The sequence below is a fragment of the Gallinula chloropus genome, assembly GCF_964237585.1.
Source record: "Gallinula chloropus genome assembly, chromosome: 2".
Lineage (NCBI taxonomy): Eukaryota > Metazoa > Chordata > Aves > Gruiformes > Rallidae > Gallinula > Gallinula chloropus.
Genome location: NC_140086.1, coordinates 164,028,546 through 164,045,691, shown reverse-complemented (window position 1 = coordinate 164,045,691; position 17,146 = coordinate 164,028,546). Strand labels below are relative to the sequence as shown.

The 17,146-nt window shown below is 69.4% G+C and overlaps 2 protein-coding genes across 3 annotated transcripts in view; one reads left to right on the top strand and one right to left on the bottom strand.

Moving 5' to 3' along the window:
- Positions 1-67: 67 nt before the first annotated feature.
- On the bottom strand, positions 68-1,451 carry TMUB1 (transmembrane and ubiquitin like domain containing 1). Its single transcript, XM_084260126.1, has 2 exons — positions 949-1,451; positions 68-654 (listed from the first exon to the last, which is right to left on the bottom strand). The coding sequence occupies exons 1-2, from the start codon at positions 1,362-1,364 to the stop codon at positions 300-302; spliced, it is 771 nt and encodes a 256-aa protein (XP_084116252.1). The 5' UTR covers positions 1,365-1,451; the 3' UTR covers positions 68-299.
- A 5,322-nt stretch (positions 1,452-6,773) lies between these two features.
- The window catches only part of AGAP3 (ArfGAP with GTPase domain, ankyrin repeat and PH domain 3), a 94,439-nt gene continuing 84,066 nt past the window's right edge, over positions 6,774-17,146 (top strand). For both annotated transcript variants that reach the window (XM_084260117.1, XM_084260118.1), the window contains exon 1: positions 6,774-7,111. In XM_084260117.1, the coding sequence (XP_084116243.1) occupies positions 6,835-7,111 (277 nt within the window). In that variant the 5' untranslated portion in view covers positions 6,774-6,834. The remainder of the gene's footprint in view (positions 7,112-17,146) is intronic.

Below are 17,146 nucleotides of genomic sequence, written 5' to 3'. Positions count from 1 at the left end.
CCCCCGCCCGGCGCAGCTGATCCGGACGCGCGGTCGGTCCGTCCGTCCGTCCGTCCGTCCTCTTTAATCGGCACGGCGAGCGCGGGGCCCGGCGGGGGGGCCGCCCGGTGCCCGTTCTTGCCCCGGCCCCTGAGCCCCCCGGGACACGCTGCCCCCCCCATCCCCCCCCTCCCCCCCAGCCCCTCGGGGCGCACAGTCCGCGTCCCGACCCCCCCCCTTCCCGCAGGTTCGGTTGCAGCCAGCAGACCCCCGCTGGGGCCGGGCACAGGCCGGGGTCCCTCCCCGGGCGCGGGGCCGTGCTATCTGCGGTACATGGTGAAGGCCATGAAGCTGAAGAGGAGCGTGAGCCCAGCCAGGAAGGTGGTAGCGGTGGCGGTGAAGACGTGGCGGTACTGCAGCTGGAAGTACCAGAGCACGGCCAGCATCAGCACGAAGAGCGGCAGCATCAGGCTGCCCACGTTGAGGGCGGCGTGCACGGGGTCGGCGGAGGCGCGGGGGCCGACGGGCGCGGGGGCCGGGCCGTGCTGGGAGATGTGGCAGTGCAGGACGCTGTTGTGGGCCAGGTGCAGGGCGGACAGGCTCTGCGTATCGTCCCGCAGCAGCTGCCCCTGGTAGATCAGCCGCACTTGCTGCTCCTGCCCGGGGAAATAGGCCCTGGGGGGTGAGGAAGGGGATGTCAGGCTCCTGATGGACAGCGGACCCCGCTCGCCCCCCCCCCCCCGCAGCCCCCCGGTGCCCCAAGGTGCCTGCCAGCACCGGCGGGCCCACCCGGGCCGGGCACACACCACCCACACCAGGGCAAGCACCCAGCCGCTGCGGAGCCGGGAAGGGGCCGCCGGCGGGACTCGGGGTCCCCCTGACCCTCCCCGACCCAGGTCCTCCCCGCCCCTTCCCTCCCGCAGCCGCCACGTCCCCGAGCCGGCGCCGCGGGGAGCCCCGTCCCCTCACCTCTTCAGCGCCCCGACGGTGTCTCCGGGGCGCACCCGGACCAGGCGCTCCGTGTCGTTGAGGAACTTCAGCCGCAGCACCATCACCGGCTCGGCGGGGCCGTCGTTCCCCTCGGCGGAGGGACCCTGCCCGGCGGCGGCAGCGGCGGCGGCGGCGTGGGAAGGACCGACCCGGGGCCGCAACCCCGCCGCCGCCCCGCCCGCTCCATCGGGCACCGCTCCGTCCGCCGCCGCCGCCGCCGGGGGCGCTTTGTGCTCGGCGGGCGCCGGGGCGGCCGCGCTCGGGGCCTCCTCGGGCGGCGGCGCGGCGGGCTCCGGGGCGCGGGTGGAGGCCCAGGCCAGCCCCAGCACCGCCACGGCCAGCAGCAGGGCGAAGAGCACGGTCACCTCGTCACCCACGCCCTCGATCAGCGCCATGGCGGCGGGAAGCGGCTGGCGGCACCCGCGGGCTCGGCTCACCCCGCCGGGACTCGGGCGACCGGAGCCGCGACCGGTCCGGACCCTTCACCTGCCGCCATCGCGCCGCTTCCGCCTCGCCGCAAAGCACGCCGGGAGCTGTAGTCCCGCTGCGCGCGTGCGCAGAGGAAGACCCCCGCCAACGGCTGGCGCGGCGCACGCTGGGAGTTGTAGTCCCGGCCCCGGGGTCTTCCCTCATCCGCCATTATGGTCCTGAGGGCTGGAGCCCCCCTGCTCTGAGCCAGGCTGGCAGAGCTGGGCTGGCTCAGCCCAGACAAGAGAAGAGAAGCTGCTGCTGGGGAGAGCTCCCAGCCCCTTCCCAGCCCTCGAGGGGCTCCAGGAGAGCTGGAGAGGGGCTGGTGCCCAGGGCCAGGCCCGGGGGAACGGCCTCCAGCTGCAGGAGGGGGATGGAGAGGGGCTGGGGGGCAGGAATCCTTCCTGGGGAGGGGGAAGACCCTGGCACAGGGTGCCCAGAGAAGCTGGGGCTGCCCCGGGACCCCTGGCAGGGCTCAGGGCCGGGTTGGATGGGGCTGGGGGCGCCCTGGGCTGGGGGGTGTCCCTGCCCATGGCGTTGGGACTAGATGGGCTTTGAGGTCCCTTCCCTCACACCAGGCTGGTGTTTGGAGGAATCTTTTCCAGCCTTTAACTGATTCTGCCCCTGGGCTCCGCTCGGGGACACAGACCCCCCCGCAGCGCTGCCCCAGCTCGGGGGTCCCCAGGACAAGGGGGACACGGAGCTGTGGGAGCCAGTCTGAGGAGCCAGGAGGTGATGGGAGGGCTGGATGGAGCCCCTCTGCTCTGAGCCAGGCTGGCAGAGCCGGCTGGAATCTTTCCCAGCGTTGAACTGTTCTCCTCCTTAGGAAGTTCAATCGAGTCTTTTCCCCTCCCAGTTTCATCCAGTTGCCCAGGGAACAGGCTGTTCCCTTTCCCTCTGTGGCAGGCTCCTTCCCTGCCTGCAGACTCGTGTCACACCTCAGCCCTCGTGTCACACCTCAGCCCTCGTGTCACACCACAGCCCTTGTGTCACACCACAGCCCTCGTGTCACACCTCAGCCCTCCCCTCGTGCTGCCTGGGGCTGCTCCAGCCCTGCCATCTCTCAGCATCCCTCTGAGATGCTGCTGACAGGAGGTGATGCCCCATCCCAGGGTGCTGCAGCCCCGGGCCGGGGACGTGCTGGAGAGCCGGGACCCGTGTGGGGTGGCTGCCCCAGGAGCTGCCCCAGGAGCTGCCCCAGGAGCTGCCCCATGGCAAAGGCCAAGGGGCACCCTGCCCATCCCGTGCCGTCCTCCCCTCGCAGCCCTCGGCCCCCACGAGCCCCCTGCTCTCTCTGTGGGGTCAGGGCTCCTCGCTGCCCCTCGGGGCTCTGGTCCCTGTGGCAGCTCCACTCGCCGCAGCTCCTGCCGCTGGCTCTGTGCTGGGAGGGCCCAGCACCGCCCGGCCCCTCTGCCTGCCCCCCGGCCCCCCGACTTCACCCCGGCCTGCCAGGGCTGCCCCCCGGCCCCGCCGCTCCCGTGTGGGCTCTGAGCAGAGCCCGAGTCCTGCTCCCGTCCCCCAGGCTCTCGGGGCGGTGGGGACCCGGCCGTGGCCGTGGCTGGTGCCCAGGCAGGGCTGTGGCCCCTCTCACAGCAGGGCCGGGTCCTGCCCTGACCTGACACCGGCCCTTGGTGCCGGTTCCAGACCACTCGGGCCCGGCTGCTGAGGTGCTGGAGCGGCTGGTCGGGGGGTGGGAGCAGCAGGAGGAGGAGGAGGAGGACAAGAAGGAGGAGGATGACGATGAGGAGGAGAAGGTGGTGGAGGATGAGGAAGAGGAGGAGGAGAAGGATGATGAGGAGATGGATGATGAGGAGGAGGAGGAGGATGAGGAGAAGGAGGTGGAAAAGGAGGAGGAGGATGCTGAGGAGGATGAGGAGGAGGATGAGGATGATGATGATGAGGAGGATGATGATAAGGAGGAGGAGGAGGATGATGATGAGGAGGATGGCCTCTCCCTGCATCTCCCTCCTCCCATTGGGCTCCTCTGCCCAGTCTGAGGGGTCCAGCTCCTGCTGGGGGTCAGCCCAGGGGGGTCCCAAAACCTTCTGCTCGCGTGGGAAGGCAGGAGAGGGCAGGGAGGGGGCACCGTGGGGGGGGTCACTGCCCGGCTTGGGGGGGGAGAGTCACATCCAGCCATCGCCCCAAGCTGGGGCTGCCCCGGGACCCCTGGCAGGGCTCAGGGCCGGGCTGGCTGGGGCCCTGGGCAGCCTTGTGCAGCTCCAGGCTGGAGGTTGGTGTCCCTGCCTGTGGCAGGGGGCTGGAGCTCTGGAACCCCTGGGGTCCCTCCCAGCCCAGCCCAGGCTGGGGTTCAGGGATTCTGACTCCTATTCCATGGGGTGTGACTGGAGCTGCCGCCCGGGTCCAGCTGAGCCGGAGCCACCGGCAGCGCCCGCCTGTCCCATGGGGTGACACAGGGCCCCATGAGTCTGGCCCCACGTCTGTCCCGGGTGGGTCCCATGGGGTCCCTGAGGTGCTGCCTTCCTGCTCCGTCTGGAACCGGCGCTGTGGGGAGAGGGGGGGTGAAGCCGCCCCGAACGTGTGTTGGGGGCTCGTTAGGGCTACAGCACAGGCAGAGGCTGGGGGGGGTCCCACGCTGCTCTAGGACACGAAGGAGGTGAGACCGTGGGAGCTGAGGGGACACTCGAACCCCGTCGGGTCCTGGCACGTGGGAAAAGGAGGGGAAGGGGGGGCAGCCTGGGGAGATGGGGGTCCCATCCTGCCAGGTCAGGGGGCCGTGGGGATGCACAGGAGTGCACGGGCAGAATGGGATGGGATGGGATGTTCCCTCAGTGGGTTTGGGGGGGACACGGAGCTGGGGGAAGTCTTGATCTGCCTGAGGGTGGGGAGGCTCCTCAGAGGGACCTGACCAGGCTGGATCCATGGGCTGAGCCCAAGGGGATGAGGTTCAAGCAGGCCAAGGGCAGAGTCCTGCCCATGGGACACAACAACCCCCTGCAGCTCCAGGCTGGGGAGACTGTCTGGAGAGCTGTCAGGCAGAGCAGGACCTGGGGGTGTTGGGTGGCTGCAGGCTGCCCAGGAGCCAGCAGTGTGCCCAGGGGCCAGGAAGGCCAAGGGCATCCTGGCTTGTGCCAGCAATAGTGTGGCCAGTGGGGCTGGGGAGGGGATTGTGCCCCTGGGCTGGGCACTGGGGAGGCTGCAGCTGGAGTGCTGGGTCCAGTTGTGGGCTCCTCAGCACCAGAAGGACAGGGAGGTCCTGGAGCGAGTGCAGAGAAGGGCAACCAGGCTGGGGAAGGGGCTGGAGGGCAAATCCTCTGAGGAGCGGCTGAGGGAGCTGGGGGTGCTGAGCCTGGAGCAGAGGAGGCTGAGGGGAGCCCTTCTCCCCCCTGCCCTGCCCTGCCCTGCCCTGGCAGGAGGGTGCAGAGAGGTGGGCGATGGTCTCTGCAGCCAGGGGCCAGGAGCTGGGAGGAGGGGCAATGGGCTCAAGCTGCCCCAGGGCAGGGTCAGCTCAGCTGGGAGGGCAAAGTTCTTCCCTGGCAGAGTTGTGCCCTGGGTGATGGAGACCGCAGCGCTGTGCCCTGTGCCCAGCTGTCCCCAGGAGCTCCCCTGCCCTCACACAGCCCATCCCTGTGTCACAGCGTCGCTGACACGCTGCCACGAGGCAGGTGTGATGTAACGTGGATGCAGCAACCTGCCCTGGGACATCCTCACTGAGCAGCTGATGAGGAGCCGTTAACTGACTCCGGAAGCCAAAGGGCTGGACCTAAAGCAGGAATTCCTTCCTTGGGGGAGCCTGTTCCCAGAAAGGTCCCTAAAGGACCTGGGCAGGTGCCTGGGTCGCTCAGCCTCTTACTCAGGGGGCTACAGGCAGCAGGAAACACAGTCGTGGCTGAGCTGCGGTTAAAATCAGGGAATGGGGGTGAGCAGGACCCCCCCAAGGTGTGTGCCAGGCGAAGGGGACGCAGGGACCGCGCAGGCACCGAGGGAACCAGCCCGGAGCAGACCTGGTGCTGCCGGGATGTTCGTGGGGACTGGCGGCAGTTGCGTTCCGATGGCTGATGGACGCACCCACGGACACACGGATACACAGACACACGGACCCAGCCCGATGCCCCTGGGCACCACGCCGGGGCTCCCGCAGGGTGCTGAGCTCCACGGGCTGCTGAGCTCCACGGGATGCTGAGCTCCACGGGCTGCTGAGCTCCACGGCCCCGCAGCAGCCGAGGGGCAGCCCGATGTCTGTGGGGCAGGAAAGCAGCCGCTGGTGGAGCGTGGTCTGTGCCACAGCCGGCGCTCGCGGCTGCTGCCTGGGTGGAAGGGCAGCCGCTGCCCAGGGCAGTCCTGGCGTGAGGTGCTGGAGACACTGGCCCGTCACCCAGCCCTCCCGTGTGGAGAGGGGAGATGGGGGGAAGCCCCTGAGGCCGCTGTTGGGACGCACCATCACCGTGGGTCTCCTGCAGCCGAGGAGCACGTGCTGGCTGCCTGGAAACCCCTCGGCACCTTCCGATGGCACCAACCCAACCCCTTCCACGGTGCCGGGGCTGGAGGAGCCGTTTTAGGCGGTCAGGACACCAAGGGAACGTCTCCGAGCCAAGAGGACACAAACCAGACTCGTTGCCCCAGCACAGGCTTGTGGGGGCTGAGCCCCCCCCCAGTGCATCCAGAAGGATTCAGACAGGGTACCCTGGAGCGCTCAGTCAGCTGCAGCCAGCAGGTCACCTGGCTGCCCTGTGCGGGGATCAGAGAACCCCAGCCTGGGCTGGGCTGGGCTGGGAGGGTCCCAGAGCTCCAACCCCCTGCCACAGGCAGGGACACCAACCTCCAGCCTGGAGCTACACAAGGTTGCCCAGGGCCCCAGCCAACCTGGCCCTGAACACCCCCAGGGACGGGGCACCCACCCCCTCTCTGGGCAGCCCCTTCCAGCCCCTCCCCACTCTCTCTGCACAGAACTTCCCCCCAGTCTCTCCTCTCCCCCTTCCCTCCTCCAGCTTCACTCCAGCCCCTTGTCCTGCCAGTCTCTGCCCTTCCCAAGAGCTGATTCCCCTCCTGTTCCTGGGGTCCCTTCAGGGATGGGGAGGCTGCACTGAGGTCCCCCCACAGCCTTCTCTTCTCCAGGCTGACCCAGCCCAGCTCCCTCAGCCTCTCTCCATAGGTAGGGGAGCTGCTCCAGCCCTCTGAGCATCCCCGGGGCTCCTCTGACCCCTCTCCAACAGCCCCACATCCTCCTCGCCCCCGTCCCCCCGCCCCGCCCCGGGGCCGGTCCCGCTCCCGTTGCGTGACGCGGGCGGGGCGGGGGCGGGTGCGTGACGCGGGGCCGCTGCCGCTGCCGGCGGGGCGGGGGGGGCGGGGGCGGCAGAGCCCGCAGAGCCCGCAGAGCGCGGCCATGCAGCGGCTGCCGGCGGCCCCGCGCCGCTGACCGCCGGCCCCGCCGCCGCCGCCATGAACTTCCAGGGCGGGCCCGGGCAGAGCCCGCAGCAGCAGAGCCTGGCGGCCCCGGGCGGCCCGGTGCCGGTGCCCGTGCCCGGCCCCTCGGGCCCGCAGCCGGGCGGGCCGCCGCCGCCGCAGTTCGGGCTGTCCAACTCGGCGGCCATCCGCGCCGAGATCGGGCGGTTCGAGTCGGTGCACCCCAACATCTACGCCATCTACGACCTCATCGAGCGGGTGGAGGACCTGGCGCTGCAGAGCCAGATCCGCGAGCACGTCATCTCCATCGAGGGTGAGTGGGCCGAACCGGGCCGGGCCGGGCACGGCGGAACCGAACCGAGCCGGGCCGGGCCGGGCCGGGCACGGCGGAACCGAACCGGGACAGGCCGGGCCGGGCGGGTCCCGCCGCCCCCGCCCGCGCCGGACCCATCCGAACCCAGCCGGGCCGAACCGGGCCGGGCTGAACCCACCCGGGCTGCGCCGGGCCGAGCTGACCCGCGCCGGGCCGGGCAGCGCCGGGCCGGGCCGGGCCGGGCGGGTCGCGCCGCCCCCGCCCGCGCCGAGCCCACCCGAACCGAACCGGGCCGCTGCCCTTTGTCCCCGCCGGGCGCTGCACCTGCTCCCGGTGCCCGCCGGGGGCGGCGGCCTCGCCCGCTGCCTGCCCGCGGGGCCCGGCCCGGCTGCCGCCCCGCAGCGCTCGCCGGGCCGGCGGGGGCGGGTGGCCGGAGGCGCGGCGGGGCCGCGGCCTGTGCCGAGGCGGGACGGGGCCTGCGGGGCGCGGCGCCCCCCAACCCCCCCCAACCCCCCCGGCTGCCGGGGGCGGACTGCGGGGCCCGGCCGCGCTCCGGCGCGGGGCCGCGGGCGCCCCTTCCCGCGGGGGGTCCCGGCCCGGCGCCGCGGCCTACGCGCTGGTGGTCGCGGCCGCGGCCCGGCCGGCGGCGCGGGGCTGGGGCCGCGCAGCCCCCGGTCCCCCCGCGGCCGCCGCCGAGCTGCGGGCGGGGGCGGATGGCTGCGGGCTCGGCCCGTTAGGAGCGCCGCGGCCTCAGCCGGCCGGGCCCGGGCTGCGGGGGCTCCCCGGCCCTGCCCGCGCAGGGGGCTGCGGGTGACCCGCGGGGCCGCGTCTGGGAGGCTGCGGGGCGCCGGCCTGGGCCAGGCGGCCTCCCCGGGGCTCCTCTCCCGGTGCCCGCATCCCGCTCCCCGCCTGGCTCGGGCCCCCCGGGTGAGGGGCTGCGGGGCCCGGGGGTTCGGGGGCAGGGGGTTGTCCCCCGCCTGGTGCTCAAGGACAAAGGACGGGCGGCGGGCCCGGGACGGGGCGAATGGGAACCCGTGGAAGGAGCGGTTGGTCTGTGCTGGCTCCGCGGGGTCGGCTGCGGAGAGCCCTTGAGTTGCTGGAGCTGGGTGGGGTGAGGGGGGTTGTTCTGGGGGCTGTGGGGGTGCGTGGGCAGGGGCAGCGCCTCGGCCCTCAGCTGCGGGCCAGGATGGGGTCTGCAGGGATGAGCATCTGGCTCCCCTGCCCGCAGCCCGTCCCCGCGCCTCTGACACCAGCTGCCGTGGGACACCTCGGGGCCTGGTAACCGGGCGATGTGGCCCCGTCCTGCCCGTGGGTGCCGTGCCGTGGGATGGAGACGCTGGCAGCCGAGGCAGCGCTGCGTGGATGCTGGGTCATCTCTGAGGGCAGCGCCTGTGGCCGACCCCGCCAGGGCTCCAGGAGTCCGTGTGTCCGTCCCCAGCAGCCGCCCGTCCCCTGCCCAGCCTCCCGCGCCCCGTCCCCGCCACGTGAACCCCTGTGAGCTGTCAGGAGCACGTTGGCGGTGAGGTGCGTCTCTTAGCAACTCCCCTCGGAGCGCGGCTGCTCCGGCTGCGCGGGGGGCGGTGTGACAGCAGCATCGGGATCCTTCCCGGGCGGCTGCGGCTGCGGAGGGGCTGCGCTGCCCGGCGGCTGCCGGGGAGGAGCCGCCCGGGGCTGTGTCACGGGCCGGGGGCTTCGCCTGCGCCCACCACCTCCCGTCTCTCCTGCTCCTTCCCCGCCTCCTCTCTCCGTTCTTTCCAGCCGTGGCCTCGGCAGAGCAGGAATCCCAGGGATTTCCTCCTCCTGGCTGCGTTCCCCACGTTCCTGCTGGCACCGGGTCAGTCCTGGTGCCGCGGGGTGACACCGAGTTAAGGTGGGGTTCGTTAGCCCCGGGCAGAGCTCTGCAGGAGCAGGAGGGGGTGTCCTCCTGCAGCCCGTGCCTGGGGGACCTTTGGTTGGTGCTGCTGGTGTGAAGGTCGGGCCCCGTGACCCGTCTGGTCCCGAAACCCGGGGCGGAAGCTGCGGGTGAAACCCCAAACCCCGCTTCTTCCTGCGCCGCCCGCCGCAGGGCCGGCTCACACCCTGTGCCCCCAGCGTGTTCCTGCCGGGAATGCCTTCCTTTCCGGCTCCATTGTGCAGCCCCCTGCCCAGAGCCGGGCTCCTGTAGCGCCCCAGCCCCCTGCCCAGAGCCATTTGCCCCCCGAACAGGGCAGGTGGGTGGGTGAAGTGTGGGCAGGACGTGTGTGGGGCAGGAGCCACGTGTGTCCCCTGGGGCTCCAGGGCCGTGTGTCCCCTGGGGCTCCAGGGCCGTGTGTCCCCTGCGGCTCAGGCGCCCTGTGTGTCCCCTGGGGCCGCCTGTCCCCTGTGGCTCCGGTGCTGTGTCCCCTGTGGCTCGTGCTGCCCAGGAGGGAGATGAGGTGGAGCTGGGGTGGCTGCTGCAGTGGGGAGCCCCGGTCACCCTGCGGGGTCCGGGGAAGGAGCCCTTTCCTGGGATGAAGGAGCCCTTTCCCAGGATCAATGAAGGGCCCTTTCCCAGGATGCAGGAGCCTTTCCCAGGATCAATGAAGGGCCCTTTCCCAGGATGCAGGAGCCTTTCCCAGGATCAATGAAGGGCCTTTTCTCTGGACAAAGGAGCCTTTCCCAGGATGAATGAAGGGCCCTTTCCTATGGGATGCAGGAGCCTTTCCCAGGAGGTGGCTCCAGCCTCTCCCAGGTCCTGGATGTGTCGTTCGGAGCGGCGCTGTGCTGGGGGTCCTGCGTGAGGCTGGATGGAGCCTGGTGGGGCTGTGGTGGGTGGGGGGCTGTCAGGTACCCCGCCACGTCAGGGCAGGTTTTGGGGGGCAGGAGGAGCATTTCCCTCACCCCCCCAGCTCGTCTCTCTGCTGGGTTTTGGGGCCCCTGTGAGCCGCTGAGCGCTGGGGGAGGTTTTATCCCTGCACAGCTACACACACTCCAGTTCCTGGGCTGGAGGGAGCTCTGACCTCCAACGATGTGACTCTGAGCAGGCTGCAGCCTGGGTATATTAATAGTGCTGGTAATTAGAGCAGTAATTACACAGCACCCCAGTTCCTGGCAGCGGGGACCCCTCAGGTGGGACAAAAACATGGGTCCTGGGGTGGGGAGATGCTGTGGGGACATGGACCAGGCACAGGGACTCAGTGACCCGCTGTGGGGACTGGGACCAGCCAGTGAAACAGGCTGAAGCCTTTGGGTTTGTTCCCTCCCAGAGGGAGCTGTGCAGCTCTGCACCCCTGTCCAGCCAACCTCCAGGCCTGGAGCTACACAAGGGTGCCCAGGGCCCCAGCCAACCTGGCCTGGAACACCCCCAGGGACGGGGCACCCACCCCCTCTCTGGGCAGCCCCTTCCAGCCCCTCACCACTCTCTCTGCACAGAACTTCCCCCCAGTCTCTCCTCTCCCCCTTCCCTCCTCCAGCTTCACTCCAGCCCCTTGTCCTGCCAGTCTCTGCCCTTCCCAAGAGCTGATTCCCCTCCTGTTCCTGGGGTCCCTTCAGGGACGGGGAGGCTGCACTGAGGTCCCCCCACAGCCTTCTCTTCTCCAGGCTGACCCAGCCCAGCTCCCTCAGCCTCTCTCCCTAGGGGAGCTGCTCCAGCCCTCTGAGCATCCCCGGGGCTCCTCTGACCCCTCTCCAACAGCCCCACATCTTCCTTGTGTTGGGCCCCAGCTCTGGACACAGGACTCAGCTGGGGCCTCCTGCTTTGGGAAGGAGCAGGTTCTGCTTCCCTGGCCTTTTCCTGCCTCTGTGAAGGCTCAGAACCCCCAGGGGACGGTGCTGGGGTGCAGAGGCCAGACCCCAGGGCCAGCAGCACCTCCTGCTGCCAGGGCTGGACCTGGGCAGCTGGGCACCCTCGGCCCGGCGACCCCCCCTGCCTGGGGGTCGGGACAGGACTCTGCTGTCACCACAGCCTGGAGCTGCCCTGGAGAGGGAGGGCAGAGGAGGGGAAGAGGGTGCAGGAGGAGGTGCTGGGAAGCCTTCTGGGCACAGGCTGGGTTTTGTTTGGGTGGGTGTGCCCAGGGACCCCTGAGGGGACTTAGATGTGCTTCTCCATCCGCCTCCCGTGCCAGCAAGGTCCTGTCCCAGTGGGGGGGTCCTGTCCCAGTGTGGGGGGTCCTGTCCCAGTGGGGGGGTCTGTGTGGGGAGAGCTGGAGCAGGTCCTGCTGCCAGGGGAGACCTTGGAGCGATGGGCAGAGCAGGAAGGCAGCTGGAGGAGGCCTGTAGCACGTGGGTCCCTCTGCTCTGCAGTGATGCTTTGTACTGCAGCCCCAGTCGTGGCAACCTTGTGCAGCTCCAGGCTGGAGGTTGGTGGCCCTGCCTGTGGCAGGGGGTTGGAGCTCTGGGATCCCTGGGGTTCCTCCCACCCCAGCCCAGGCTGGGATTCGATGATCAGGACCCACCTTTGCCAGGTGCAGCTCCTGTGACTCGAGGAACAAGGTCTGGTGTGGGGGTCAGACAAACCTCGGTGCTGTCCCCGACCGGGCTGGGTGAGGGGGTGAAGCTCAGGATGGGGCTGGAGGAGGCTGCTGCTGGCTCAGGGCTGGGGGGGGTGAAGCTGCAGGTGCCCTGGTGAGGAGACAAAAGGCTCCTGGTGCCGTGGGGGTGAAGCTCTGGTGTGGTGGGAAGGGGAAGGCAGAGGTGAGATGGGGTTTGGATGTGTCCTCAGCAGGGGCACTGGAGAGTCCTGTGGCTGCAGCTCGTGGTGACCTCGGTGCAACACAAGCCTGGCTGAACTGGGAGGGACTGTGTGGCTCTTCCCACCTGGCAGCTCGGTGCCCACCTTCCCTTTCTCCAGCTGGATGCTGAGCTGGGCCTGGGAGCTGCTCTGCTGGGAGCCCTTTGCCCTGGGCTGGGGATGCTCCCTGGGCTCACAGTGGGCATGGGCACAGGCAGGGAGGGGTGAGCTGTGCCTGGGGCTGGGGGGCACAGGATGGACCCGTCTGCTGCCGACCCCACGTCTGGTTCAGCCTGTGGGGTGCCTGGGGAGGGGTGTGGGAGCCAGTGCCCGTGGGAGGGGTCCCACGGTGCCTGTGTGCTGTGGTGGCTCTGAGCCCTCGGCTCGCTCGGGCTCCCTGCACCCAGCGTAGCCTCTCCAGCCTGGGCTCTTCCCAGCACAGGCTCTCCCAGCCCAGCTCCAGAGCCCATCAATTGCTAGGGTCCCTAGGACAGGGGCTGGGATCTCTCCAGACAAGGAGACTCCACACCCCCTGGGCAGCCTGTCCCAGGGCTCCCTCACCCTCACCAGCAAGAAGTTCTTCCCCACACTGGGGGGAACTCCCTGGGCTCCAACTTGAGCCCATCGCCCCTTGTCCTGTCCCCACAGACACTGAGCAGAGGCTGCCCATGGCCCCCTGGCTCCCACCCTTCAGCTCTTGAGAACCAGTGATCAGATCCCCTCTCAGGCTCTTCTCTGCAGGCTGAACAGCCCCAGCTCCCTCAGCCTTTCCTCCCAGGGGAGATGCTCCAGCCCCTTCAGCATCTCTGTCCCTCCTCTGGACTCTCTCCAGGAGATCCCTGGCTGGTTGATCCCAGGGAGCCCAGACCTGGACACAACACTCCAGGTGGGGCCTGAGCAGGGCAGAGCAGAGGGGGAGGATCCCCTCCTGTCACCTGCTGCCCACACTCCTCCTGATGCCCCCAGGATCCCATTGTCTCTCTCAGCCCCAGGGCACACTGCTGGCTCATGGCCACCCTGTCACCCACCAGCACCCCCAGGTCCTTCTCCCCAGAGCTCCTCTCCAGCAGCTCCCCCCAGCCTGTCCTGATCCCAGCAGTTATCCCTTCCCAGGGGCCAGACTCTCCTCTGGCTGTTGTTGAAGCTCCCCTGGTTCCTCCCTGCCCAGCTCCCAGCCTGGCCAGGTCTCTGGATGGCAGCTCAGTGTCCCTGCCTCTCCTCTGTCGTGGTGCAGCCAGAGGAAGGAGCTTTCTGAGGCTGGAAGCTGAAAAGGGGGGTGATTCCAGCCTGCTGGAAGGGGGTTCCTGGGGTTCAGCCCTGTCCTCCTGCCTCAGCTTGTCCCCCTGCCCCGTGGCAGTCAGGCCTGGGGTCCAGGCCCAGCCCCTGCAGCCCCCAGGGAGGCAGAGCTGCAGGCAGAGCGTGGCCTGGCACCCAGGGGGGTGTCTGGGTCTGTCCACGGTGCTGCGTCTCCCCTCTGGCTGCTGTGAGTCACTGGGGATGCTCTGGATGCTCTGGGATGCTCCGGGATGCTCTGGGATGCTCTGGATGCTCTGGGATGCTCTGGGATGCTCCAGACGCTCCGGGATGCTCTGGGCTCCTCACGTCCTACCTCAGCGAGCTGCAGCCGGGCTGTGGGCTGCCCGGTGCTGGGTCCCTGCAGCTCGTTACAGCTGCTGCTGTTGGGCCGCTCGATGCTCCTCCCAGCGCTGGGTGGGGAGGGAAGCGACCTGCGGCTCGGCCTCCAGCCCCAGCTCGGCCCTTCCCCAGGCTCCGGAGGAGGGAACGGCTGTGGGGGGGGTCCTGTGCCCTCTGTGAGGAGCTGGGGACCCCATGCCCTTCATGAGGGGGTCTCCGTGCCCTCCATGAGGAGCTGGGGTCCCTGTGCCCTCTGGGAGGAGCTGGGGTCCCTGTGCCCTCCATGAGGAGTGGGGGTCCCTGTGCCTTCTGGGAGGAGCTGGGGCGCCCAGGTGTGCTCCGTGAGGTGGGGTCCCCCATGCCCTCCATAATTGGGGTCCCCATGCCCTCCATGAGGAGCTGGGGTACCTGTGCCCTCCATGAGCCTGTGCCCTCTGTGAGGGGGGTCCCTGTGCCCTCCATGAGGGGGTCTCCATGGAGACCAAGGCATGGGGGAGCTTTGGGGAGCCCTTGGAGGAGGGTAGCAAAGCGGGGGGCGGATGGTTTGGGGAGAGCTCATCCCTCACAGGGAGAAAGCAGAGGGAGAGGGGTGTTTGATCGGAATGGAGCCTTTGGGGAGGGGGCAGTCAGCCCCTCTGCAGCCCAGGGAGGGGGCTGATGGCGTGGGGGCGGTGGGGAGGGGAGGGTGAGGACCAGCAGCTTGCGGCTGACGTGCTGGTGCTGGAGGGGGAGGACCGGCGCGGGGCTGCGCAGGGGGGGTGGCCTGTTTAAACGGGGGGGGGGGGGGAAGTAATTTTAGCAGCAGGTTCTGGCTGAATATGGATGAGACACGATTTGCTGTGCTGGAGAGCGCTGGGGGGGAAGGGGGGGGTGGATGGGGGGAGAAAAGGGGCTCCCTCTGGCTGGAGAGCTGCTGGGGGGAAGGACCTGGGGGTGCTGGGTGGCTGCAGGCTGACCAGGAGCCAGCAGTGTGCCCAGGGGCCAGGAAGGCCAAGGGCAGCCTGGCTTGTGCCAGCAATAGTGTGGCCAGTGGGGCTGGGGAGGGGATTGTGCCCCTGGGCTGGGCACTGGGGAGGCTGCAGCTGGAGTGCTGGGTCCAGTTGTGGGCTCCTCAGCACCAGAAGGACAGGGAGGTCCTGGAGCGAGTGCAGAGAAGGGCAACCAGGCTGGGGAAGGGGCTGGAGGGCAAATCCTCTGAGGAGCGGCTGAGGGAGCTGGGGGTGCTGAGCCTGGAGCAGAGGAGGCTGAGGGGAGCCCTTCTCCCCCCTGCCCTGCCCTGCCCTGCCCTGGCAGGAGGGTGCAGAGAGGTGGGCGATGGTCTCTGCAGCCAGGGGCCAGGAGCTGGGAGGAGGGGCAATGGGCTCAAGCTGCCCCAGGGCAGGGTCAGCTCAGCTGGGAGGGCAAAGTTCTTCCCTGGCAGAGCTGTGGGGCTGTGGCACAGGCTGCCCAGGGAGGGGCTGAGTCCCCAGCCCTGGGGGTGTTTAACAGAGGGGAGATGAGGTGCTCAGGGAGCTGGGGCAGCTCAGGATGGGGTCGGGTGATCCCGGCTGCCTGTTGGGCACTGAGACTCCTGGGGCTCTGTAGGGCTGGGGACAGCCAGGGTGGGGAGAGGAGGGGTCTGTCTGTGAGCCCCCTCCCAGGGTCTGAGCTCCCAGGGTGGGTCTGATGTCCCCAGGCACGGGGCAGCAGGGGGTCATGGGGAGGGGGTGACCTGGGGTTGGTAACGGCCCCTTTCCCCGAGCTGGGGCTTCTGGGGTGCGCTGGAGGTGCTGGAGGGGGACACAGGCTGAGGACAGGAGGCAGCCCAGGAGTAGCAAGGCAGAGCCAGGAATCACCAGCCTGGAGCTGGGAGGTGGGTTCCAACCAGGCAGGAGGCGAGCTGCACAAGGGAGGGGAGGAGGTGCCATGGGCAGCCCCCCGAAAGGCCTGGGGGGCTGATGGGAGAGGCAGAGACCCAGCAGGAGGATCAGAGGGTCGCTGGGACCAGTGGGACCAGTGGGGATGAGGTGTGGTGGCCGGTCAGTCCTGGAGCTGGCAAGGCCCAGCGGAACCCCGAGTTGGCACTGGGGCAGGAGCGACCTTGTGCAGCCCCCCGGTGAGGTGGGAGTGGGCAGGGGGCTGGGGTACCCCCTCCCCAGGGCCAGGGGGGGCTGTCCTTCCAGGGGTGGCTGTCCGTGGGGCTGAAGCCTTCCCAGGGCACAGGAGGGGTGGGTTTGGGGGTTAAGGTGCTGGCCCATGCTGCACCCAGTGGAAACCAGTAACAAGCCGTGTCCCTCCAGCGCCCGTACTGGGACCAGTGGTTCTTAGCAGCTTCACTGGTGAGAGTGGGACTGAGTGCCAGCTCAGTGTGCAGGTGGCATCGAGGCAAGTGATGCAGCTGACAGGCTGGAGGGGAGGGGAAGGGGAAGGGGAAGGGAAAAGAGAGGGAAGGGGAAGGGGAAGGGGAAAGGGAAGGGAGAGGGGAAAGGAAGGGATGCCACCCTAGGGAGCCCTGACAGGCTTGAGGGAAGGGCCCTTGTGGGCCTCATGAAGTTCAGCAGGGCCAAGGGTGAGGTCCTGCCCCTGGCTCAGGGCAGTCACTGGTACCAGTACAGACTGGAGGGGAGCAGGTGGAGAGCAGCTCTGCAGAGAAGGACCCGAGGATATCAGCAGATAACCAGACATGACCCACACAGTGCACTGGGAGCCCCAAAACCCCCCGTGCCCTGGGCTGCACCCCCAGCAGGGCTGGGACAGGGGATGCTGCCCCTGGGCTCCGCTCGGGGACACAGACCCCCTGGCAGCGCTGCCCCAGCTCGGGGGTCCCCAGGACAAGGGGGACACGGAGCTGTGGGAGCCAGTCTGAGGAGCCAGGAGGTGATGGGAGGGCTGGATGGAGCCCCTCTGCTCTGAGCCAGGCTGGCAGAGCCGTCTGGAATCTTTCCCAGCGTTGAACTGTTCTCCTCCTTAGGAAGTTCAATCCGAGTCTTTTCCCCTCCCAGTTTCATCCAGTTGCCCAGGGAACAGGCTGTTCCCTTTCCCTCTGTGGCAGGCTCCTTCCCTGCCTCAGGCTGCAGCAGAATCCTCTTCTCCGGGCTCCAGGACTCGGGGTCTTTGCCTGTGAGCTCCCCTGGATCTCTGCTCAGCTCGGGGCTCCCCTGGGCTCTCCCCCCTTCGTCCTGCCCCTCTTGGCAGGCAGGGCCCAGGCTGGATGTGGTGCTCAGGGCAGCGTTTCTGGGGGCTGCCCCTTCTCTTCGGCACAGGTGCCTTTCCCAGGCCCTGCTGGCCCCTGGGTTTGCGATCCCCTCCGACCCGGGTCCCTTCCCGAGCGGCTGCTGCTCCCTGTGCCGCTCCCCGGCAAGTGGGCGATGCCCACGGAGCCCCGGCCGCCTCTCCAGGGGGAATCCTTCCCGTTCCCCTCAGCGCTCGCCCTTTGGTGCCGCCCGGGATTCCTGGAGCCGCCCTTCCCACCCGCAGTGGGAGGGTTGGTGGAGGTCCCTGGGAGCCCTCCCAGCGCAGCTCTCGGGTCGGGGCTGCTCTGAGCCCGGGGCAGGTCCATCCTCCCTTAAATCGCCTCTGAAAACCCCCTGTGACCCCCAGTGCCCCGTGGGGGGGTGGTTCACACCCGCCGCGCTGCCGCAGGGGGAGCAGACCCCGGTTACCCCCCTCTGCCCCCCCGAGCCCCCGTGTCCTCGTGCTGCCTTGTCCTGAGCGCTCCCAGGGTTGGAGGTGCC

What these genes read in the sequence shown, in the direction of transcription:
- TMUB1 (XM_084260126.1), bottom strand. Translation starts at nt 1,364, where the DNA reads ATGGCGCTGATCGAGGGCGTGGGTGACGAGGTGACCGTGCTCTTCGCC. An exon ending in ACCGTCGGGGCGCTGAAGAG is followed by an intron (nt 655 to 948) that starts GTGAGGGGACGG and finishes CTCACCCCCCAG; the next exon opens with GGCCTATTTCCCCGGGCAGG.